This window comes from Somniosus microcephalus, unplaced genomic scaffold (genome assembly GCF_052327205.1).
Source record: "Somniosus microcephalus isolate GS21.2 unplaced genomic scaffold, FLI_Smic_1.0 unresolved_chr1, whole genome shotgun sequence".
Lineage (NCBI taxonomy): Eukaryota > Metazoa > Chordata > Chondrichthyes > Squaliformes > Somniosidae > Somniosus > Somniosus microcephalus.
Window position 1 is genome coordinate 175,627,417 of NW_028225179.1, and position 24,002 is coordinate 175,651,418.

Genomic DNA, 24,002 nt, shown 5'->3' on the forward strand with positions numbered 1-24,002 from the left:
GCCTGCTACGGCTTTATATACAGGTGTGGTCACTGCCGGTACTACAGTATAAAAGCAGTTCTCTCTTAAAGGTACATACACAACAATACTGTGAGAAGTTGTGTTACAGATATGTTTGGAAAGTCTTTGTTCGGGGCAGATTTCTTATAGCCACTCCTTCAGTCTCTCATGCCCCAGCCCTCCGTAGCACTCTCCCTCAGCATGTCCACCTTCTCCCGTCCCTCCCTCCAGAAGGCTCCTGTAGCTCCTTCTGGCTGACTGTGTTATTTGCTCCGCTTAAACTCTCTTCCGGCTCTCCCTCCTGATCACTGCTCTGAGGCATCTCTCTGTACATGGGGAGTGCTGTAGTAATGTACGCTGCTGTACACAGTCAAAGCATCTCATAGGAACAGGAGGAGGAGGCCATTCAGCCCCTTGGGCCTGTTCCACCATTAAATTAGACCATGGCTGGCCTTTATCTTAACTCCATCTACCCGTCTTCGTTCCATAACTCTTCATACCCTTGCCTAACAAAAATCTACCAACCTCAGTTTTTAAATGTTCAGTTGACCCCTTAGCCTCAACAATGTTTTTGGGGAGAGGTTTCCAGATTTCCACAACCCTTTGTGTGAAGAAGTGCTTCCTGACAGCACCCCGGAACAGCCTGGCTCTAAATTCAAGATTATGTCCCCTTGTTCTGGACTCCCCCCACCAGAGGAAAGTTTCTCTCTATCTACCCTCTCAACTACCTGAATGACAGCACCCCTTAATTACTATACTTGAGGGAATACAAACCTCGTCTAAGCAACCTGTCCTCATATTTTAACTCGTTCAGCCCCGGTATCAAACTACTTCACATCGTGAATGATGTTTCCTACATTACGCCAGTGACTACTCTTCAAAAGTACTTCATTGGCTGTGAAGCTTTGGGACGTCCTGAGGTTGTGAAAGGCGCTGTATAATGTAAATCCTTTCCGAACCTTCTTGTGCTACTTCAGCAGGGTGACACTGAATTGGAAGCAGATTCGAACTCTGCCCTCCGGTCCCACCTTCACCTCACAGAAACACCATGGACTTTGGCACTGTCCAATGTGCTGCTCGGACCCAAGAATGACTTTTATTTCTGAGCAAACACTGCCCGTTTATTATAGTCTCTGAGTGAGTCAAGGCCGACGTGAACTCTGTGTGTCTGATTATGGGGGAGAATTAGCTGCAACTCTTCAATACTTCAACTGGTGCCAGAGGCAAAAATACTGACTGTGTTGTTGATGTGACTCAATTAGCACCAAGCTGTGGTGGGAGAATCACGGGTGAGGAATTTTCCAATGTGGGCTGCTGGTGTCTGCTCCGAGTGGAGGCAGAAAATCCCGGCCTCCATATCCCAACATCCCTCTCCATTATAATAACCGCTCCAAATCGCTCCCTTTGCTCTTGTGGTGATGATGTTAATTTATGCCCTCCGGTTACTGACTCACCAAACAGTGAGAAGCGTTGATTCTCTGTACTTTACCAAACCCCTGATAGTTTGGGCCCCTCTATCAGATCCCCTTGACCTTCTCTGTTCCAGTGAGAGGAATCCCGGTCTGTCCTCATAAAACAAGCCGCTCACACCCGGTAATCAGCCGAGCAAATCTCTTCCGCACCTTCTCCATGACGTTGACATCCCTCTTAACAAATGGTGTCCCTCATTGGAAACAATATTCTAACTGTGATCTTTGGAATTCTCTACCCGAGAGAGCTGTGGATGCTCAGTCGATGAGTATATTCAAGACTGAGATCGATAGGTTGTTGGGCGCTAAGGGAATCAAGGGTTAGGGCGGGAAAGTGGAGTTGAGGTAGAAGACCAGCTCTGATCTTATTGAATAGCGGAGCAGGCTCGAGGGGCCGTATGGCCTACTCCTGCAATGTCGGAGGTGCCGTCTTTCGGATGAGACGTTAAACCTAGGTCCTGTCTGCCCTCTCAGGTGGACATAAAAGATCGCATGGCACTATTTCGAAGAACAGCTTGGAGTTTTCCCTGGTGTCCTGGCCAATATTTATCCCTCAACAAACATCACTAAACAGATAATCTGTTCATTATCACATTGCTCTTTGTTGGAACTTGCTGTGTGCAAGTTGGCTACCACATTTCCATCATTACAACAGTGACTGCACTTAAAACAAAACTTAATTGCCTGTGAAGCATTTTGGGATGACCTGAGCTCAGGAATGGCACCATATAAATTCATTTCTTGGTTGATCCATTGAATTCAAAAATCAGTGCATTGAGAAGAGAATGGGAGGGGCGAAAGCGGGAGCCGAAAATATACCATTGAAATACAGAAGGTGTAAATAGGGGCGAAGGTTAATTGTTAATAATGGGCTGGACCTGAGTACGAGCCCCTGCTGTAAAAGGCGGACTGCAGACTCCACTCCCTGGTAACCAGTGACCAGAACAAGTCCTTTCAGTCTCACTGGATCTGGTGCTCGGATCTGCTGCACCTGAGCACCAATAAGCAGCTTCAGGCCAGAGTGGTGTTGAAAAGCACAAGAGATTAAGTTATTGTTCCAGCTGTTTCTCTCCTGGTTAATCAGTGCCCCGGGAGACTTTAGAACATGATGCTTGTTGCTTTACTGAACGTTTACTGTGTGCCCACCGTCTCCTCCGGTAAGCAATTCAAACAGCTTATATCAGTGGGCAGTATTTGAGGGAACCCTGAGACTGACAGCATCACAAGATAGTGTTGAGCTGTCCCTGGGCTTGGAGTATTGCAATGCCTTGGGTGTGTGAGCGATTCAGAGTAAGGATGATCCCTGTACTGGGGAGGGCACACTGTGAGAAGTTGTGTTACAGATATGTTTGGAAAGTCTTTGTTCGGGGCAGATTTCTTATGGACTGACCATTATTGTCAAGGCCCAGACACAAATAATAGCCATTTGGGTGTGAAGTCTTAGAGCTGTACCTGAAAAGGGAAGGGAAGGGACAGGGGAGGGGAGGGGGAGGAAGGGAAAGGAAAGGGTGGGGAATGGGAAAGGGTGGGGAATGGGAAAGGGTGGGGAATGGGAAAGGGAAGGGAAGACAAAGGGAAAGAGAAGGGAGTAAAAAACGTTACGAACACTTGAGCCTTTCCCTTGTCTGATATTGAAGTAAGATTCCATTTTTCCCTTTCACGTAACGGGCTAGATTGCCGTCTGAACTCCTGGACATTAAGTATCACCTGGGCTGAGGGACAGAAAGGAAATCTGGTCGGAGGTGGTGGGGGGAGGTGGATTTCAATAGAAGGAAATGGCTCAGGTTCTGTTACGGACATGTGATCCTCCTCTCCAGGTATTGCTCACCTGCGCTCCTGCCAGTTGATGCTGAACACTCAGGTGGTGGAGGTGAAAATCTGCCCCAATATTACTGGACCACAAACACGTTTGAACCTTACAGATATTGTGCTCTGGTCGATGTGTTCTACCTCCTCCCCCACACCCCCATCCATTATCCTTGCCAAACCCCTTCGGCTCCTCCAGCTCCACAGAACTGACTTTAAGGTTTATTTCTTCACCTTGAAAGCCCTCCCTGGCCTCCACCCTTCCCACCTCTGCAATCTCCTCCCGTCTCATGTCCCTACATGCCGCTTCCACTCCTCCCACTCCAGCCTACATTTCCCCCTCCGCTGACTCTGTACCACCACTGGTAGCCACTCCTTCAGTCTCTCATGCCCCAGCCCTCCGTAGCACTCTCCCTCAGCATGTCCACCTTCTCCCGTCCCTCCCTCCAGAAGGCTCCTGTAGCTCCTTCTGTCTGACTGTGTTATTTGCTCCGCTTAAACTCTCTTCCGGCTCTCCCTCCTGCTCACTGCTCTGAGGCATCTCACTGTACATGGGGAGTGCTGTAGTAATGTACGCTGCTGTACACAGTCAAAGCATCTCATAGGAACAGGAGGAGGAGGCCATTCAGCCCCTTGGGCCTGTTCCACCATTAAATTAGACCATGGCTGGCCTTTATCTTAACTCCATCGACCCGTCTTCGTTCCATAACTCTTCATACCCTTGCTTAACAAAAATCTACCAATCTCAGTTTTTAAATGTTCAGTTGACCCCTTGGCCTCAACAATGTTTTTGGGGAGAGGTTTCCAGATTTCCACAACCCTTTGTGTGAAGAAGTGCTTCCTGACAGCACCCCGGAACAGCCTGGCTCTAAATTCAAGATTATGTCCCCTTGTTCTGGACTCCCCCCACCAGAGGAAAGTTTCTCTCTATCTACCCTCTCAACTATCTGAATGACAGCACCCCTTAATTACTATACTTGAGGGAATACAAACCTCGTCTAAGCAACCTGTCCTCATATTTTAACTCGTTCAGCCCCGGTATCAAACTACTTCACAAAGTGAATGATGTTTCCTACATTACGCCAGTGACTACTCTTCAAAAGTACTTCATTGGCTGTGAAGCTTTGGGGCGCCCTGAGGTTGTGAAAGGCGCTGTATAATGTAAATCCTTCCCGAACCTTCTTGTGCTACTTCAGCAGAGTGACACTGAAGTGGAAGCAGATTCGAACTCTGCCCTCCGGTCCCACCTTCACCTCACAGAAACACCATGGACTTTGGCACTGTCCAATGTGCTGCTCGGACCCAAGAATGACTTTTATTTCTCAGCAAACACTGCCCGTTTATTATAGACTCTTGAATGAGTCAAGGCCGACGTGAACTCTGTGGGGCCGATTTTTCTGGAGCCATCAGGCGGGCTTTCAGGCGTGTGGGGGGGGGAAATTGCAAAAATAGGGGTCGCGACCACCCCCCCGCGGCTGATTCCCCGCCCCGTCCGATTTTCACCCAGACGTTTCTGTCCAACCTGAATCAGTCCCGCACGCAGCAGACGGAAGTGGTCTTCAGGCACCTTAATCACCAATAATTGGCATATATATTGCCATTTTAAGGGGCCCTTGCTATTTTCAGCCTTTTCCCACGTGGGAACCCCGCTGATGAAACCTGGCGTTAACAATATCGGATTGCTGACTATCAGCTGCAGGTCAATCAGGAAAGAAGAGATTTAATCAGACATCATTTGTAGGTTGCAGGACCTTGTTGTTTCAGGCTTGGGGCAACTTGTTCCAGGCTTAGGCACAGCTGTGGAAGGTTGGAGCCTCACACACTTCTCCAGTGTGAGCTCCTGGGAAGCCCCTCTCGCCACCCTCACTCAGCGCTTCCTCAACTGAGGCACCTACCAGAAGCATGGGAGGCCTTTTTTTCCTTCCCCTCTTGGCATTAGAGCGCCTCCAGCCCCATTCGCGAAATGACACATGCCACAACTGAAGAAGTTGCCATCAGAAATTTTATCTACAATAACCAGCTGATGGCATTTTTCAAATAAACACAACATTTCACCCAAGTGACTACCCTTGTGACTATTAGTGCTTTATTTTCCACTTACGCGTACTCCTACGTAGTGCTTCCCCTGTGGCTTCAGCAGATGTGGAGGCCCCTTGCTCACTTTCCTGCTGCTCCTGTCTCGACACCTTTGGTGGGCGTCCTCTGGGATGGCGAGCCTGTGATGTTTCGCCAGCAGTCTGCTGCTCCTGCGGCTGTGCAGTGGTTGAGACCTCTATCTCCGTTGGGTGTGGACTCCGGCAGGGCTCTGACCGAGGGCTCTGCAGTGGCATGGAAGTGTGAGCACTTGGAGAGGAGCCCCCACTTCCTTGAGGTTTGCCACCAACCTCCCTCTCATGGGTCAGGTCCCCCTCAGTGCCTGCAAGTGGCTTGAGAGCAGCTTGCTGCACATCAGGTGGGTCATGGGGACCCGTTTCTACAATGGCAGTCCTACTCAGAGGGCCTGCCATGAAGGTCTGGTTTCTCTGTTCAATAGCTGACCATCGCTCCCCCAGAGATGTCAGTCTATTCTGAACACTCACCATGTTGTCAACACTCTGGCGACTTAGCTCCTCCATGGCCGTAGCCATCTTCTCCTCTACTGTAGCTATCCTTTTCACGGAAGTTGCCCTCCTTTCCATGGTGATGCGTTCATGCACCAATGACTCCACAAAGGCTCTGCTCATGTTCGCTATGGCATCCTCCATTCGCTCCACACTCGCAGCGACCCTGGAGACAAAACTTGCCAGAGACTCCTGCATCTGTGCATGGAGATCCATCACCTCTTCTCTTGCAGATGGACCCAGAGGCAGAGGGTCAACATGCAGCTGAGCTGAGCTGAACTGGCAGAGTCTTGCGCCCTCCGACGAGGACTCTCCGCTGCTGTCCCTGTCTCCACCATCTGCTGATGCTCACTTGTGAGCTGTGATACACCAGGTGACAACACTACTCTATCTCGCAAAGGTCCCACCGAGGTGTGAGTGTCCGCGCTGGTGCTGGGTGCGCTGAATTCTGCTGACGCTGTGCCCTCATAGGTTGGAGCTTCTTCTGAGGAGTCTGGCTGCTCAGCCTCTTCCTCCTCCGCAGTGGCGACGGGGGCTCTGGATGGTCCTGTGGGGGAGTAAAGGAAAGAGTTAGAGATGTGATGCCAAGGTTACATGCGCATTGGATTTTGCAGATGTTCATAAGTCCAAATGATGTAGCTTCAGAATCATAACAGCGACTCATGCTATGTCAATGAGAGAGATGGAAAACTATTCTGTCACCAGCTTGCGGGACTGCCCCTGTCTCTCCTTCCCCAGCTTCTGCAGCCACATCAACCCCGACAATTTCCAGCACTCCTTCCTCCCAGGGGGTCAGGGGGGCTAGTGGGCCTCCTCCAGTCCTGGCTCGCTCTCTGTTGTTGTGAGCTCTCTTTTCCTGCAATGAGGGAGACAAGTGGAGTTTGAGTGAGAATGAAGGAGTGAGTGTAGAGATTGCATAGCATAGATACTTAGAGGGAGACAAAGATGGTGTGAGGCTGCAAGAACAAGGGCCCTCCCTGTGTGTTGTCAGTTGTGTTCAAAGCATCAGAATGAGAGGGAGTGTGAGGGCTGCATGGTGGAATAGTTATGTGAATGTGAGCATAGAGAGAGAGGGAATGGGTAAGGGTGCATGGATGTGACTGTGAAGTGGGATGTGGAGGAAGAGAGTGCTAAAGCTGAGTGCTGGTGAGGAAAGGCAATGGGGATCAGGTTGAGGGTGATGGAAACTTCATACTTACTTTTCCTGTACGGTGAAGGTCATGGAATTGTTTCCGACACTGTATCCAGGTTCTTCTGGTGACTCCCAGCGAGTTGACATCTGCTGACACCTGCATTCATGCAGCCTTGGTCTCAGTGGGAGGCCTCTTCCTCCCTGACCTAGGGAAGAGGACCTCCCTGTGGGTCCTCACCCCATCCAATAATACCTGCAGCTCGGGGTCTGGCACTGGCCACAGCTGCTGCAGGCTCCTCTGCCATCCTGTGTGGTTCGTTGGGAAGCCTGCAGAGGTTGCAATGCTTGCTGTGGACCTTAAAAGCACCACGAATGATGACATCATACTGTGCGACTTTCTGACTGGAAATAGTCAATTAGCAAGGGTTCCCACACGCTGGAAATGAATTGGCCAATTGAGGGAAAATTGCATCAATCTGGCAGACCCATTTACATTCGTGTGGGAACCCCGACATTCGGGGAACCCGACAATTCCCCACACCTGCAGGAAAATCGGCCCGTGTGTCCGATTATGGGGGAGAATTAGCTGCGACTCTTCAATACTTCAACTGGTGTCAGAGGCAAAAGTACTGACTGTGTTGTTGATGTGACTGAATTAGCACCAAGCTGTGGTGGGAGAATCACGGGTGAGGAATTTTCCAATGTGGGCTGCTGGTGTCCGCTCCGAGTGGAGGCAGAAAATCCCGGCCTCCATAGCCCAACATCCCTCTCCATTATAATAACCGCTCCAAATCGCTCCCTTTGCTCTTGTGGTGATGGTGTTAATTTATGCCCTCCGGTTACTGACTCACCAAACAATGAGAAGCGTTGATTCTCTGTACTTTACCAAACCCCTGATCGTTTGGGCCCCTCTATCAGATCCCCTTGACCTTCTCTGTTCCAGTGAGAAATATCCCGATCTGTCCTCATAAAACAAGCCGCTCACACCCGGGAATCGGCCGAGCAAATCTCTTCCACACCTTCTCCATGACCTTGACATCCCTCTTAACAAACGGTGTCCCTCATTGGACACAATATTCCAACTGTGATCTTTGGAATTCTCTACCCGAGAGAGCTGTGGATGCTCAGTCGATGAGTATATTCAAGACTGAGATCGATAGGTTTTTGGGCGGGAAAGTGGAGTTGAGGTAGAAGATCAGCCATGATCTTATTGAATGGTGGAGCAGGTTCGAGGGGCCGTTTGGCCTACTCCTGCTCTTATTTCTTATGTTTTTATGTTCTAACGAGGTTTAGCATTAACCGGTGTTATTTCCACATTGAGTTACTTTACAATCGCCAGCATATTTGAGACTGGTATCTGCTTGTGATCCAGCAGATTTTCACACTCTTGCATTTTACTACCTATTGAACCATGGCCTGGCCGAGCTGCCCGAGTACAGTTTGGTGGCGATGCTAGATGACTATCAGATAGCGTATTTCGACAGCACCCTGCCGCGGACTGTGCCCAGGCAGCAGTGGATGGCCGACTCCTTCCAGAGGGATCACTGGGACGCGATGACTATCACAATGGCCGGCTTCCATGGCCTCGTCAGAGGAAACGCTGAGATGTTTTACCGACAGCACCATGGTGCTTCAAGTAAGTGTCCTCACAGAGACCCTGTGACAGTAGGAAGGGATTAGTATCAGTACAGAGCTTTATGCTGTCTCTCAGAAACGGCCCGAACCATTTCACACCCAATAACTGACGAGGAATTTGCTGGTCATTGTCGCTTTCTAGGAGTAGCACGGCAGCCATTTGGTGCACAGCAGATAGCAATGAGTTGAGTGATTTGTTCAACTGCTGTTGTTGGTGTGCATTGAGGGAGAAATGTTGGCCATGAAACTGGGACCAATCGCTGGTGGGTTTTATTAGTGTTTAACTGAACAGACAGATGGGGCCTTGAATTAAGGCCGCATCTAAAAGACGGCATCTCCGACAGTGCAGCACTCCCTCAGTACTGCCCCTCCGACAGTGCAGCACTCCCTCAGCACTGCCACTCCTACAGTGCGGCACTCCCTCAGTAATGCCCCTCCAACAGTGCAGCGCTCCCTCAGCACTGTCCCTCCGACAGTGCAGCACTCCCTCAGTACTGCCCCTCGGACAGTGCAGCACTTCCTCAGTACTGCCCCTCCAACAGTGCAGCGCTCCCTCAGTACTGCCCCTCCAACAGAGCAGATCTCCTTCAGTACTGCCCCTCCGACAGAGCAGATCTCCTTCAGTACTACCCCTCCGACAGTGTAGAGCTCCTTCAGTACTGCCCCTCCAAAACTGCAGCACTCCCTCAGTACTGCCCCTCCAACAGTGCAGCACTCGCTCAGCACTGCCCCTCCGACAGTGCAGCACTCTCTCAATGCCACCCCTCCGACAGTGCAGCACTCCCTCAGCGCTGCCCCTCCGACAGTGCAGCATTCCCTCAGTACTGCCCCTCTGACAGTGCAGCACTCCCTCAGTACTGCCCCTCCGACAGTGCAGCACTTCCTCAGTACTGTCCCTCCAACAGTGCAGCGCTCCCTCAGTACTGCCCCTCCAACAGAGCAGATCTCCTTCAGTACTGCCCCTCCGACAGAGCAGGTCTCCTTCAGTACTACCCCTCCGACAGTGTAGAGCTCCTTCAGTACTGCCCCTCCAAAACTGCAGCACTCCCTCAGTACTGCCCCTCCAACAGTGCAGCACTCGCTCAGCACTGCCCCTCCGACAGTGCAGCACTCTCTCAATGCCACCCCTCCGACAGTGCAGCACTCCCTCAGCACTGCCCCTCCGACAGTGCAGCATTCCCTCAGTACTGCCCCTCTGACAGTGCAGCACTCCCTCAGTACTGCCCCTCCGACAGTGCAGCACTCCCTCAGTACTGCCCCCCTGACAGTGCAGCACTCTCTCAATGCCACCCCTCCAACAGTGCAGCACTCCCTCAGTACTGCCCCTCCGACAGTGCAGCACTCCCTCAGTACTGCCCCCCTGACAGTGCAGCACTCTCTCAATGCCACCCCTCCAACAGTGCAGCATTCCCTCAGTACTGCCCCTCCGACAGTGCAGCACTCCCTCAGTACTGTCCCTCTGACAGTGCAGTCAATTTAGGAAAACAAAATCTCTGCAAAATTCCTCTGTGTCCCCCGCAGGGAACTGAGGAAGGTGCAGGAGACAACAGTGGGTGTCATCACTGGTGCCCGTTAACCCCACACACCCTCTATAACTCAAGATATCGGCCAGCTCCCTTTCCAACACTTGCAGCCAATCCACACTCACTGCACATCCTGGCAACTTATTCGCGAGATCCATGACTCTCTGTGAAAAGATGTTCCTCCTGGCACCTGACCTACTGCTAAGGTTAAAGTTCAGCAGAGCGGGTCATGAATGGAACCTCAACGTAACACAACTGGCTCACAACCCAGGAACTGGAGGAGGCCATTCAGCCCCTCGAGTCTGCTCCTCCATTCACCGAGATCATGGCTGATCTGTACCTCAACTCCATTTCCCCGCCTTTGCTCCATATCCTCGATACCCTCACTGAACACAAATCGATCTGTCTCAGCCTTGAAAGCTCCAATTGACCCCCAGCACCCACAGACTTTTGGAGAGAGAGAGTTCCAGATTTCTACCACACTCGATGTGAAAAAGTGCTTCCTGATTTCACTCCTGGGTGGCCAAGCTCTAACTTTAAGATAATGCCACCCTGCTCTTGATACCCCCACCAGAGGATATTGTTTCTTTGAAACTCCCTCCCTAATCCTCTCCGCCTCGCCGCCTCTCTTTCCTCCTTTAAGATGCTCCTGAAAACCTACCTCTTTGACCAAGCTTTTGGTCACCTGCCCTAATATCTACTCATGTAGCTCAGTGTCAAATTATGTTTGATAATCGCTCCTGTGAAGCGCCTTGGGACAATTTACTGCGTTAAAGGCGCTGTATAAATACAAGTTATTGGACCTAGCTGATCGAATCCTTTTCACATTGTAAATTGATTTGAGTATTAATTTCCCCCCCAGGTGTTTTCTTTGTCCAGGGAATGTGTGGCTGTGAAGTGAACGGTGGTAATTCCACGGATGGGTTTATAAAGTTGGGATATGAGCGGGAGGATGCTTATGTTTTTGACAAGGACACAACGAGTTGGATGGCGCTGAACCCAGAGTTCCAGGCGTTAGCAGACCGGTGGAATGCCAACACCTTCATGAACAAGTACTTCAAGGCTCTGTTGGAGAAGGACTGCATCGAATGGCTGCTGATATACCTCGAGTGTGGGCGAGGAGCACTACTGAGGATAGGTGCGTTGTGGGAACGGCGACTGGAGGGCGGGGGGGAGCGCTCCCGATGGCTCGGGTGGTACAGACCAGGTTTTTATTCCCGGGTCTGTCCTGAGCCAGCTGTTCTTGGACAGGGTAGCAGTAAAGTGGCGCTGCAACTGGCTTCAGTACCCCTTGCTTCGGGGCAGGTGGGCGGGGCAGGGGCGGGGGTGGGGGTAGGAATTCAGGCAGGTGACCTAAATCCAATTACTTACCCTGTCACCTTGGCTGGAAAGTGCGTGCACGTTGACATCGGGCGATAGGATTAGAGTAAGCTGTAATACCCCATTGGTTGAATAGCTTCCTCACTGTGTAGGCTCACCCGTGAACACTGGGTACTTGTGTGCGGTACAAGAGTGTGGCTTTACATAGAATTACGTAGAATGTGCTATTCGGCTCAACTGGTCTACGCCAGAGATTATGCTTCACACAAGCCTCCTCCCACCCCAATTCAGCGTATCCTTCTATTTCTTTCTCCCTCATGTGTTTACCCAGCTTCCCCTTAAAAGTATCTCTGTTATTTGCCTCAACCACTCCCTGTGGTAGCGAGTTCCACACTCTCACCACTCTCTGAGTAAAGAAGTTTCTCCTGAATTCCCCATTGGATTTATTAGTGACTGTCTTATATTGACGGCCCCTAGTTCTGGTCTTGCCCACTGGTGGAAACATCTTCTCCACGTCGACCCTATCAAACCCCTTCCTAATTTTAATGCCCTCTATTAGGTCACCCCTCAGCCCTCTCTTTCCTTGTGCTGTATCTCAGCATCAGTCACCTGCCTTCAGCGGAGAAAGTTGATGGTGGGTGGGGAAAAAGATAAAAGAACAAATGGAGAGCTTCTCACGAATACAAAAGAAAAATACTGCTGATGCTGTAACTCTGAACTAAAAGGAGAAAAGGCTGGAAATACTCAGCAGCATCTGTGTAGAGAGAAAGAGATTTAACGTTTCAGGTCGCTGACCTTTCATCACAACTCGTCACTGATTTCAGTCTTTGTTTCACTCTCTCAGCCGCCCCTGAGGTGCTGATTGGGGATCGGAGTGACAGGGAGCGAGTGCTGAGGCTCTCCTGCCTTGTGACGGGCTTTTACCCACGGCCTATCGATGTGACGTGGCTGAGGAACGGCGAGGAGGTCCCCGACGTTGAATCCAGCGACGTGCTGCCCAACCAGGATGCGACGTTTCGGGTGATGAAAACGATTGAGCTAAGTGGAGACGACAGGGAGAGATACTCCTGTCGCATCGAGCACGCCAGCCTCCTGCAGGGGGTCGACGTACCCTGGGGTAAGTGGCAGGTGGAGAGGGCCGCGTGCTTCTCCCCCCCCACGCCTCGGGATGCTCACTCAGTCCGCCCACTTGGAGCAGGAATTCCCTGGGTCCGAGGTAGCTGGTCTCACCTGTCATGGTCACACATGCTGCCATTATTTTTTAAAAGGCGAGAGACTAGCAAATGTTGGTGTTCAGAAGGATTTGGGGGTCCTTGTACACAAATCACAGAAAGTTAGCATGCAGGTATAGCAAGCAATTAGGAAGGCAAATGGTATGTTGGAATTATTGCAAGGGGATTGGAGTATAAGAAACCTTGCTGCAATTATATAGGGCTTTGGTGAGACCACACCTGGAGTACTGTGCACAGTTTTGGTTTCCTTACCTGAGAAGGATATACTTGCCTGAGAGCGGGTGAAACAAAGGTTCTCTAGATTGATTCCTGGGATGAGAGGGCTGTCCTATGATGAGAGGTTGTGTAGAATGGGCCGATACTCTCTGGAGTTTAGAAGAATGAGAGGTGATCTCATTGAAACATACAAGATTCTGAGAGGGATTGACAGGGTCGATGCTGAGAGGTTGTTTCGCCTGGCTGGAGTGTCTAGAACTAGGGGGCATAGTCTCAGGATAAGGGGTGGGCCATTTAAGACCGAGATGAGGAGGAATTTCTTCACTCAGAGGGTTGTGAATCTTTGGAGTTCTCTGCCCCAGAGGGCTGTGGATGCTGAGTCTTCGAGTGTATTCAAGGCTGAGATCGATAGATTTTTGGGCACTAAGGGATTCAAGGGATACGGAGATCGGGCGGGAAAGTGGAGTTGATGTAAATGTTCAGCCATGATCTTATTGAATGGCGGAGCAGGCTCGAGGGGCCTACTCCTGCTGCGATTTCTTATGTTCTTATGATTTGCTTGGGTGCTACAATGTAGACCATGTCCAGCTGTTTCACCTGGTCCACAACAGCAGAACGAGAGGACATGGCCTGTGCTTGAAGAGGGAATAAATTCAAAAGAGTCCTGCGGAAACAATATTTGAGTGAGCGAGCGATCAGTCTGTGGAAGAGGCTCCCCAGGGAGATGGTGGAATCTGATAGTGTTGATTCCTTCAAATGCAAATTGGAGAGATTTCATTCAAAAAATAACATTTTTGGGATACAGTGTGTGACTAATTTGAGACATGAGATGTGGTGAGTGTAGCAGGCTTGGGAAGGACAAGTGGGAGAGAAATTCGGTATCGCCCCATTTGGGGTGCACTTATCGGCCGGGCGCAAAGTTTAGCGCCTGGCAATAATTATCGCCTCTGACTGCAAACTTGGCTTCTAACGCCCCTAGAGGTGATTGGAGCGCTAAATCAGGCGCTACACATCTCTCTTAAGGTGCTAACGCTGAGGAGCAAGGCACTACCTCAGAGCGCTGGCGAAGCTCATGTGATGTCAGTCAGCAATGGAACACAGACACAATGGCGCCGGCCAGTTCTTAAAGGGGAGGGTCGATCTTGCTCTCCATCCACATCCTGCTCATTGCAGCCTTGAATCTCGGCCTGGAGAGACCTGTACATCAATTCTGCTGGAAAGAACAATGGAGAGGCCCAGGGAAAGAGCTCAGAGTGCAGCCCCCACAGTCTCTTCTAAATCGATGCAAGGGAGGTCAAATCAAAATGAACCTGCAAAGTGCTGCTCAGTACCCAAAACTCCTTCACACAGCGTTGAATCTCTCCAGAAGTCTCTCTCACTCTTTCTCTCTCTCTCAGAATGTGTGCTGCAAAAATGTCGCCGACAAAAAAAGGCAAGAAGCGGTCGCCTTTAAATAGCGCTCATTTAGTCCCTTCCCAACTGCAAAACGCTCCCCTCTACCTGCCGTTGCTAGCGGCAGGCGGAAAGACAGGGGGCGCCACTCAATATCCGGTCCAGGGTGCTACCGGGGCATTGCATGCTCAACTGATGTCACGATCTGCGGGCGCAGGAGATCGTGGCGGTAGTGTTTAGAGCGCCGCCGCAAAATGTCTGGTCAATTTCACGAGCGGCGTAAACATCGCCGCGCCTGGGTGCTAGTTGCTTTGCGCCCCGTTAGTGCCCTAGGGAGCTAACGGGAGGTGCAAAGCAACCAAATTTTTCCCCCCACTGACTTTAAGACCTATGGTTCTCAAAGCTCTCCACCACAGGGATTTTCCTCACCTCATGTCTGGCTGTTAAAGAAAGAAATAAACAATTGCATTCATATATCGCCTTTCACAGTCTCAGGAGTTCACTTCTGAAGTGTAGTCACTGTTATAATGTAGGCAACACTGCAGCCAATTTAATGCATAGCAAGATGTCACAAACAGCAATGACATAATGATCAGATAATTTGTTTTAGTGATATTGGTTGAGGAATGAGTATTGGCCACGACATGGGGAGAACTCTCAAGCTCCTTTTAGAAATAGTGCCATGGGATATTTTATGTCCACCTGAGAGGGCAGACGGCCTCAGTTTAACGTCTCATCCGAAAGTTCTCATCACCGACAGTGCAGCGCACCCTCAATACTGCCTCTCCGACAGTGCAGCGCTCCCTCAGTACTGCCTCTCCGACAGTGCAGCGCTCCCTCAGTACTGCCTCTCTGACAGTGCAGCGCTCCCTCAGTACTGCACCTCCGATAGTGCAGCGCTCCCTCAGTACAGCCCCTCCAACAGTGCAGCGTTCCCTCAGTACTGCCTCTCTGACAGTGCAGCGCTCCCTCAGTACTGCCTCTCTGACAGTGCAGCACTCCCTCAGTACTGCCTCTCTGACAGTGCAGCGCTCCCTCAGTACTGCACCTCCGATAGTGCAGTGCTCCCTCAGTACAGCCCCTCCGACAGTTCAGCGCTCCCTCAGTACTACCCCTCGAACAGTGCAGCGCTCCCTCAGTACTGCCTCTCCGACAGTGCAGCGCTCCCCCAGTACTGCCTCTCCGACAGTGCAGCGTTCCCTCAGTACTGCACCTCCGACAGTGCAGCGCTCCCTCAGTACTGCCCCTCCGACAGTGCAGCGCTCCCTCAGTACTGCCTCTCCAACAGTGCAGTGCTCACTCAGTACTGCCCCTCCGACAGTGCAGCGTTCCCTCAGTACTGCACCTCCGACAGTGCAGCGCTCCCTCAATACTGCACCTCCGACAGTGCAGCCCTCCCTCAGTACTGCCCCTCCGACAGTTCAGTACTCCCTCAGCACTGACCCTCCGAGAGTGCAGCCCTCCCTCAGTACCGCCCCTCCGACAGTGCAGCGCCCCCTCAGTACCGCCCCTCCGACAGTGCAGCGCCCCCTCAGTACTGCCCCTCCGACAGTGCAGCACCCCCTCAGTACCGCCCCTCCGACAGTGCAGCACCCCCTCAGTACCGCCCCTCCGACAGTGCAGCGCCCCCTCAGTACTGCCCCTCCGACAGTGCAGCGCCCCCTCAGTACAGCCCCTCCAACAGTGCAGCACCCCCTCAGTGCCGCCCCTCCGACAGTGCCGCACTCCCTCAGTACCGCCCATCCGACAGTGCAGCGCCCCCTCAGTACCGCCCCTCCGACAGTGCCGCACTCCCTCAGTACCGCCCCTCCGACAGTGCAGCGCCCCCTCAGTACCGCCCCTCCGACAGTGCCGCACTCCCTCAGTACCGCCCCTCCGACAGTGCAGCGCCCCCTCAGTACCACCCCTCCGACAGTGCCGCACTCCCTCAGTACTGCCCATCCGACAGTACAGCATTGTAGGCCGCTTGGATAAGTCACTGGAGGGCGGCCAGCACCTTTGAATCACTTCACAACAGGGAGTCAGTGCCTTCAGATTATATTTGGCCAATCAGGTGACTGACACCAAACCTCGTCTCCAAAGTAAGTGACTGAGAAATCCACACGGGGTGAGTATCTGTGCCAAATATGGAGTCTGCACTCTTTCCCTGCAAGGACAGCTGTCACTTACCCAAGTCCAGAGAGATTTGGTGCTGGTTACATAGAATGACATAGAATGTACAGCACAGAAACAGGCCATTCGGCCCAACTGGTCTCTGCCGGTGTTTATGTTCCACACGAGCCTCCTCCCACTCTCAGCCTATCAACATATCCTTCTATTCCCTTCTCGCTCATGTGTTTATCCTACTTCCCCTTAAATGCATCTATGCGATTCGCCTCAACCGCTCCATGTGGTAGCGAGTTCCACATTCTCACCACTCTCTGGGTAAAGACGTTTCTCCTGAATTCCTTGTTGGATTTATTAGTGACTATCTTATATTCATGGCCTCAAGTTCTGGACTCCCCCACAAGTGGAAACATCTTATCTACTTCGACCCTATCAAAACCCTTCAAAATTTTAAAGACCTCTACCAGGTCACCCCTCAGTCTTCTCTTTCATAGATAAAAGAGCCCCAGCCTGTTCAGCCTTTCCTGATTGGTATAACCTCTCAGTTCTGATATCATTCTAGTAAATCTTTTTTTGCACCTTCTCCAGTGCCTCTATAATATATAGAAACATAGAAACATAGAAGATAGTAGCAGGAGTAGGCCATTCGGCCCCTCGAGCCTGCTCCGCCATTCAATGCGATCATGGCTGATCATCCAAATTCAGTACCGGGTCCCTGCTTTCTCCCCATATCCCTTGATCCCTTTAGCCTTAAGAAATATATCTAACTCCTTCTTGAATATATTTAATGAATTGGCATCTATTGCCTTCTGTGGTAGAGAATTCCACAGGTTCACCACTCTCTGGGTGAAGAAATTCCTCCTCATTTCTGTCCTAAATGGCCTACCCCTTATCCTTAGACTGTGACCCCTGGTTCTGGACTCACCGACCATTGGGAACATCCTTCCTGCATCTAGCCTGTCCAGTCCTGTCAGAATTTTATAAGTTTCAATGAGATCCCCTCTCATTCTTCTAAACTCCAGCGAGTAAAAGCCCAATCGACCCAACCTCCCCATATACGTCATTCCTGCCATCCCAGGTATCAGCCTGGTGAATCTTCGCTGAACTCCTTCCTTGGCAAGAACATCCTTCCTCAGATAAGGCGACCAAAACTGCACACAATACTCAAGATGTGGTCTCACCAAGGCCCTGTACAACTGCAGCAAGACATCTTTGTTCCTGTACTCAAACCCCCTCGCTACGAAGGCCAACATTTGCCTTCTTAACCGCCTGCTGCACCTGCATGCGTACCTTCAACGACTGGTGCACAAGGACGCCCAGGTCTCGTTGCACTTCCCCTTCTCCCAATCTATTGCCATTCAGATAATAATCTGCCTTCCTGTTTTTGCCACCTCACATTTATCCACGTTATATTGCATCTGCCATGCTTCTGCCCAATCACCCAACCTGTCCAAATCATCCTGGAGTTTCTCAGCATCCTCCTCACAGCACACATGCCCACCCAGCTTTGTGTCATCTGCAAGTTTGGAGATATTACATCTAGTTCCCTTGTCTAGATCATTAATATATATTGTGAATAGCTGGGGTCCAAGGACCGATCCCTGCGGTACCCCACTAGTCACTGCCTGCCACTCAGAAAAAGACCCGTTTATTCCAACTCTTTGCTTTCTGTCTGCCAACCAGTTCTCTATCCAAGTCAATACCTTGCCCCCAATCCCATGTGCCCTAACTCTACACGCTAATCTCTTATGCGGGACCTTATCGAAAGCCTCCTGAAAGTCCAAATACACCACATCCACTGGTTCTCCCTTATCTATTCTACCAGTTACATCCTCAAAAAATTCCAGTAGATTAGTCAAGCACGATTTACCTTTTGTAAATCCATGTTGACTTTGTCCGATCCTGTCACTGTTTTCCAAGTGCTCTGCTATTACATCTTTTATAATGGACTCTAGAATTTTCCCCACTACCGATGTCAGGCTTACCGGTCTATAATTCCCGTTTTCTCTCTACCACCTTTTTTGAATAGTGGGGTTACATTAGCTACCTTCCAATCCATGGGAACTGTTCCAGAGTCTATGGAATCTTGGAAGATGATCAGCAATGCATCTACTATTTCTAGGGCCACTTCCTTAAGTACCCTAGGATGTAGCTTATCAGGCCCTGGGGATTTATCTGCCTTCAATCCCATCAATTTCCCTAACACCATTTCCCTACAAATACTGATTTCTTTCAGTTCCTCCCTTTCATCAGACCCTATGTTCCCCGACATCTCTGGGAGGTTATTTGTGTCCTCCTTTGTGAAGACAGAACCAAAATATGTATTTAGTTTTTATAACATGAGAGCAGAACTGTGGTTGACAGAGCTAAGGCTTAGGGAGCCCCAGGTCTGTGCAGGAACACTGGTGAAGTTTAACCAGCTAAAGCCACACAGTCTACCAACATTGAGCACTGGTAAGCTTCCTATTGCTTGGCCAGCCAGGGCAATCTCACCAGTTAAGCTCTTGGTCTGATTGGGAAGAATGGCCACACCCCTGTGACAGGTCTACTCTTGGATCAGTGACCAGGATGGCTGGTCGATAACCAACAGAGCCTGGAGCGCGATGGACACCCTGGTTCAGTTATCGGGTTACCGAGTCTGCCACTTGGTAACCATCTTCCACCACTAGGAGCCACCTCGACCCAAAGAGGCTCCACAGACCGCAAACCGAGCCATAGTCACTCGCTGATGGTTAGACAACTGATTAACCTGGCCATGAGCTCTTGGGAGGTGAGGATTGAAGCAATTGGGTGAGCTGAACAGATGGATGTAAAAGACCCATGACACTATTCGAAGAAGAGCAGGGGAGCTCTCCCTGGTGTCCTGGGCCCATGTTTATCCCTCAGCCAATAGCACTAAAACAGATTATCTGCTCATTATTACATTGCTGTTTGTGCGATCTTGCTGTGCGCAAAATTAGCTGCTGTGTTTCCTACATTACAAGAGGGACTGCACTTCAAAAGTACTTCATTGATTGTAAAGTGCTTTGGGATGTCCTGAGGTCATGAAAGGCTCCATATAAATGCAAACCTTTCTTTCTCCTTTCCTTCTTTCAAAAGCTTATTCTTACCTCCCTTGTAAATGTTTCACTGTGTTACACTGAGGATAAACCCTATCAATTGCCCATTTCGCACAATTAGTAAATGGACTGCCCAATCTGGAACTAAGACATACAGACCAGAGGGTCCCAGGTTCAACCCCGGGCCTGCCCTGAGTCTGGGGTTTGAACTGGCCAGCCAGCCTTGTTCTTAAATAGAGAATATACAACAGGGCATGTTAGAATGGTGGCACAGAGAGGGTTACTCCACAGAAGGAGGCCATTTGGCCCATTGTGTCCGTGCTCCTTGTTCTGCATCAATCCCAAAATAATCCCACTGCCCCACTCTCTCCATAGCCCTGTATCAATCCCAAACTAACCCCACCGCCCTGCTTTCTCCCCATTGCCCTGTATCAATCCCACTGCCCCACTCTCTCTCCATAGCCCTGCATCAATCCCACACTAATCCCACTGCCCCACTCTCTCCTTAGCCCTGTATCAATCCCAAACTAATCCCACTGCCCTGCTTTCTCCCCATTGCCCTGTATCAATCCCACTGCCCCACTCTCTCCATAGCCCTGTATCAATCCCAAACTAATCCCACTGCCCTGCTTTCTCCCCATTGCCCTGTATCAATCCCACTGCCCCACTCTCTCCATAGCCCTGCATCAATCCCACACTAATCCCACTGCCCCACTCTCTCCATAGCCCTGTATCAATCCCACACTAATCCCACTGCCCCACTGTCTCCCCATAGTCCTGTATCAAGCCCACACTAATCCCACTGCCCCGCTCTCTCTATTGCCCTGTATCAATCCCAAACTAATCCCACTGCCCCATTCTCCCCATAGTCCTGTATCAATTGCAAACTAATCCTACAGCTACATTCTCCCCATATTCCTGTATTAATCCCACTGCCTCGCTCTCTCCCCATAGTCCTGTATCAATCCCACACTAATCCCACTGCCCCACTCTTTCCATAGTCCTTCATCAATCCCACTGCCTCGCTCTCTCCATAGTCCTGTATCAATTGCAAACTAAGCCTACTACTACATTCTCCCCATAGTCCTGTATTAACATAGAAACATAGGAGCAGGAGTAGGCCATTCGGCCCCTCGAGCCTGCTCCGCCATTCAATGCGATCATGGCTGATCATCCAATTTCAGTACCCGGTCCCTGCTTTCTCCCCATACCCCTTGATCCCTTTAGCCTTAAGAAATATATCCAACTCCTTCTTAAATATATTTAATGAATTGGCCTCTACTGCCTTCTGTGGTAGAGAATTCCACAGGTTCACCACTCTCTGGGTGAAGAAATTCCTCCTCATCTCTGTCCTAAATGGCCTACCCCTTATCCTTAGACTGTCACCCCTGGTTCTGGACTCCCGACCATCGGGAACATCCTTCCTGCATCTAGTCTGTCCAGTCCTGTCAGAATTTTATAAGTTTCAATAAGGTCCCCTCTCATTCTTCTAAACTCCAGCGAGTACAAGCCCAATCATCCCAATCTCTCCTCATACCTCATTCCTGCCATCCCAGGTATCAGCCTAGTGAATCTTTGCTGAATTCCTTCCATGGCAAGAACATCCTTCCTCAGATAAGGCGACCAAAACTGCACACAATACTCAAGATGTGGTTTCACCAAGGCCCTGTACAACTGCAGCAAGACATTCTTGTTCCTGTACTCAAACCCTCTCGCTACGAAGGCCAACATACCATTTGCCTTCTCAACCACCTGCTGCACCTGCATGCTTACCTTCAACGACTGGTGCACAAGGACACCCAGGTCTCGTTGCACTTCCCCTTCTCCCAATCTATTGCCATTCAGATAATAACCTGCCTTCCTGTTTTTGCCACCAAAGTGGATAACCTCACATTTATCCACGTTATATTGCATCTGCCATGCTTTTGCCCAATCACCCAACCTATCCAAATCATCCTGGAGTTTCTCGGCATCCTCCTCACAGCACACACGCCCACCCAGCTTTGTGTCTTCTGCAAATTTGGAGATATTACATCTAGTTCTCTTGTCTAGATCATTAATTAATATATATATACGGCCTCTGGAGGAAGAGGCAAAACGGCGAGACCGGTATTAATCCCACTGCCTTGCTCTCTCCCCATAGTCCCCATAGTCCTGTATCAATCCCACACTAATCCCACTGTCCCGCTCTCTCCATAGCCTTGTATCAATCCCACACTAATCCCACTGTCCCGCTCTCTCCATAGCCTTGTATCAAACCCACACTAATCCCATTGCCCCACTCTCTCCATAACCCTGTATCAATCCCAAGCTAAACTGAGTTTGTGAAAGGCGCTACATAACTCTAAGACTTTCTTTTTTTACTATCAGGCATGTACAGTGCTAGTTTGCATTTAATGAAATACATAATGAAATCATTAGGAAATTGTTATTGATCAGTATCATTTTAAACTACGTGTCAGCAGAGAGGGCGTCACAAGGAAGCACGAAGGTCGGGATTATGATTGGAGCAGCAGCCGTCTCATTCACTCTTCTCGGCATCATCACTGGAATTGGCCTCTGGAGGAAGAGGCAAAATGGCGAGACCAGCAATAACCAGCAGAGACCAGCAGAGACTGGCAAAGACCAGCAGAGACCAGCAAATAACAACAGAGATCCGCAGCAACCAAGAGAGACCAGCAGTGACCAACAAAGACCAGCAGGTTCCTAACTGCCGACTGACAACTTCCATTTTCAGTAGTTAATTCCGCGAATGATTTATTTTCTTCCATTCTCCTCACATATTCTCCTGAAGATCTGAACTATTAATTGCGGTATGTGCCAGGACCCTCTAGAACAAACCACGTGCTCCTTTTTCAAATGTTTGATGGGACAGTATAGAGAGAGCATTACTCTGTATCTAACCCGTGCTGTACCTGCCCTGGGAGTGTTTGATGGGACAGTGTAGAGGCGGCTTTACTCTGTATCTAACCCATGCTGTACCTGCCCTGGGAGTGTTTGATGGGGCAGTGTAGAGGGAGCTTTACTCTGTATCTAACCCGTGCTGTACCTGCCCTGGGAGTGTTTGATGGGACAATGTAGAGGGGGCTTTACTCTGTATCTAACCCGTGCTGTACCTGCCCTGGGAGTGTTTGATGGGACAGTGTAGAGGGAGCTTTACTCTGTATCTAACCCGTGCTGTACCTGCCCTGGGAGTGTCTGATGGGCAGTGTAGAGGGAGACGTGCACTGTCTCTAATCAGTGCTGTACCTGCCCTGGGAGTGTTTGATGGGACAGTGTAGAGGGAGCTTTACTCTGTATCTAACCCGTGCTGTACCTGCCCTGGGAGTGTTTGATGGAACAGTGTAGAGGGAGCTTTACTCTGTATCTAACCCGTGCTGTACCTGCCCTGGGAGTGTTTGATGGGACAATGTAGAGGGAGCTTTACTCTGTATCTAACCCATGCTGTACCTGCCCTGGGAGTGTTTGATGGGACAGTGTAGAGGGAGCTTTACTCTGTATCTAATCAGTGCTGTACATGCCCTGGGAGTGTTTGATGGGACAGTGTAGAGGGTGCTTTACTCTGTATCTAACCCGTGCTGTACCTGCCCTGGGAATGTTTGATGGAACAGTGTAGAGGGAGCTTTACTCTGTATCTAACCCGTGCTGTACCTGCCCTGGGAGTGTTTGATGGAACAGTGTAGAGGGAGCTTTACTCTGTATCTAACCCGTGCTGTACCTGGCCTGGGAGTGTTTGATGGAACAGTGTAGAGGGAGCTTTACTCTGTATCTAACCTGTGCCGTACCTGCCCTGGGAGTGTTTGATGGGACAGTGTAGAGGGAGCTTTACTCTGTATCTAACCCATGCTGTACCTGACCTGGGAGTGTTTGATGGGACAGTGTAGAGGGAGCTTTACTCTGTATGTAACCCGTCCTGTACCTGACCTGGGAGTGTTTGATGGGACAGTGTAGAGGGAGCTTTACTCTGTATCTAACCCGTGCTGTACCTGACCTGGGAGAGTTTGATGGGACAGTGTAGAGAGAGCTTTACTCTGTATCTAACCTGTGCCGTACCTGCCCTGGGAGTGTTTGATGGGACAGTGTAGAGGGAGCTTTACTCTGTATCTAACCCATGCTGTACCTGCCCTGGGAGTGTTTGATGGGACAGTGTAGAGGGAGCTTTACTCTGTGTCTAACCCGTGCTGTACCTGACCTGGGAGTGTTTGATGGGACAGTGTAGAGGGAGCTTTACTCTGTATCTAACCCATGCTGTACCTGACCTGGGAGTGTTTGATGGGATAGTGTAGAGGGAGCTTTACTCTGTATGTAACCCGTCCTGTACCTGACCTGGGAGTGTTTGATGGGACAGTGTAGAGGGAGCTTTACTCTGTATCTAACCCGTACTGTACCTGACCTGGGAGTGTTTGATGGGACAGTGTAGAGGGAGCTTTACTCTGTATGTAACCCGTGCTGTACCTGACCTGGGAGTGTTTGATGGGACAGTGTAGAGGGAGCTTTACTCTGTATCTAACC

The 24,002-nt window shown here is 50.3% G+C and overlaps 1 protein-coding gene across 1 annotated transcript; it reads left to right on the forward strand.

The window, feature by feature from the left end:
- Positions 1–2,574: 2,574 nt before the first annotated feature.
- LOC147096613 (major histocompatibility complex class I-related protein 1-like) lies at positions 2,575–22,200 on the forward strand. The gene is made up of 5 exons (XM_085973851.1): positions 2,575–2,626; positions 8,383–8,643; positions 11,028–11,303; positions 12,330–12,602; positions 21,956–22,200. The coding sequence occupies exons 1-5, from the start codon at positions 2,575–2,577 to the stop codon at positions 22,198–22,200; spliced, it is 1,107 nt and encodes a 368-aa protein (XP_085829977.1).
- Positions 22,201–24,002: the final 1,802 nt, after the last annotated feature.

Bases quoted from the DNA above. Each gene is read 5' to 3' on its own strand.
- LOC147096613 (XM_085973851.1), top strand. From the start codon at position 2,575: ATGATGCTTGTTGCTTTACTGAACGTTTACTGTGTGCCCACCGTCTCC. The intron at 8,644-11,027 runs GTAAGTGTCCTC...TTTCCCCCCCAG, and splicing joins ACAGCACCATGGTGCTTCAA to GTGTTTTCTTTGTCCAGGGA. The intron at 12,603-21,955 runs GTAAGTGGCAGG...ACGTGTCAGCAG, and splicing joins GGGGGTCGACGTACCCTGGG to AGAGGGCGTCACAAGGAAGC.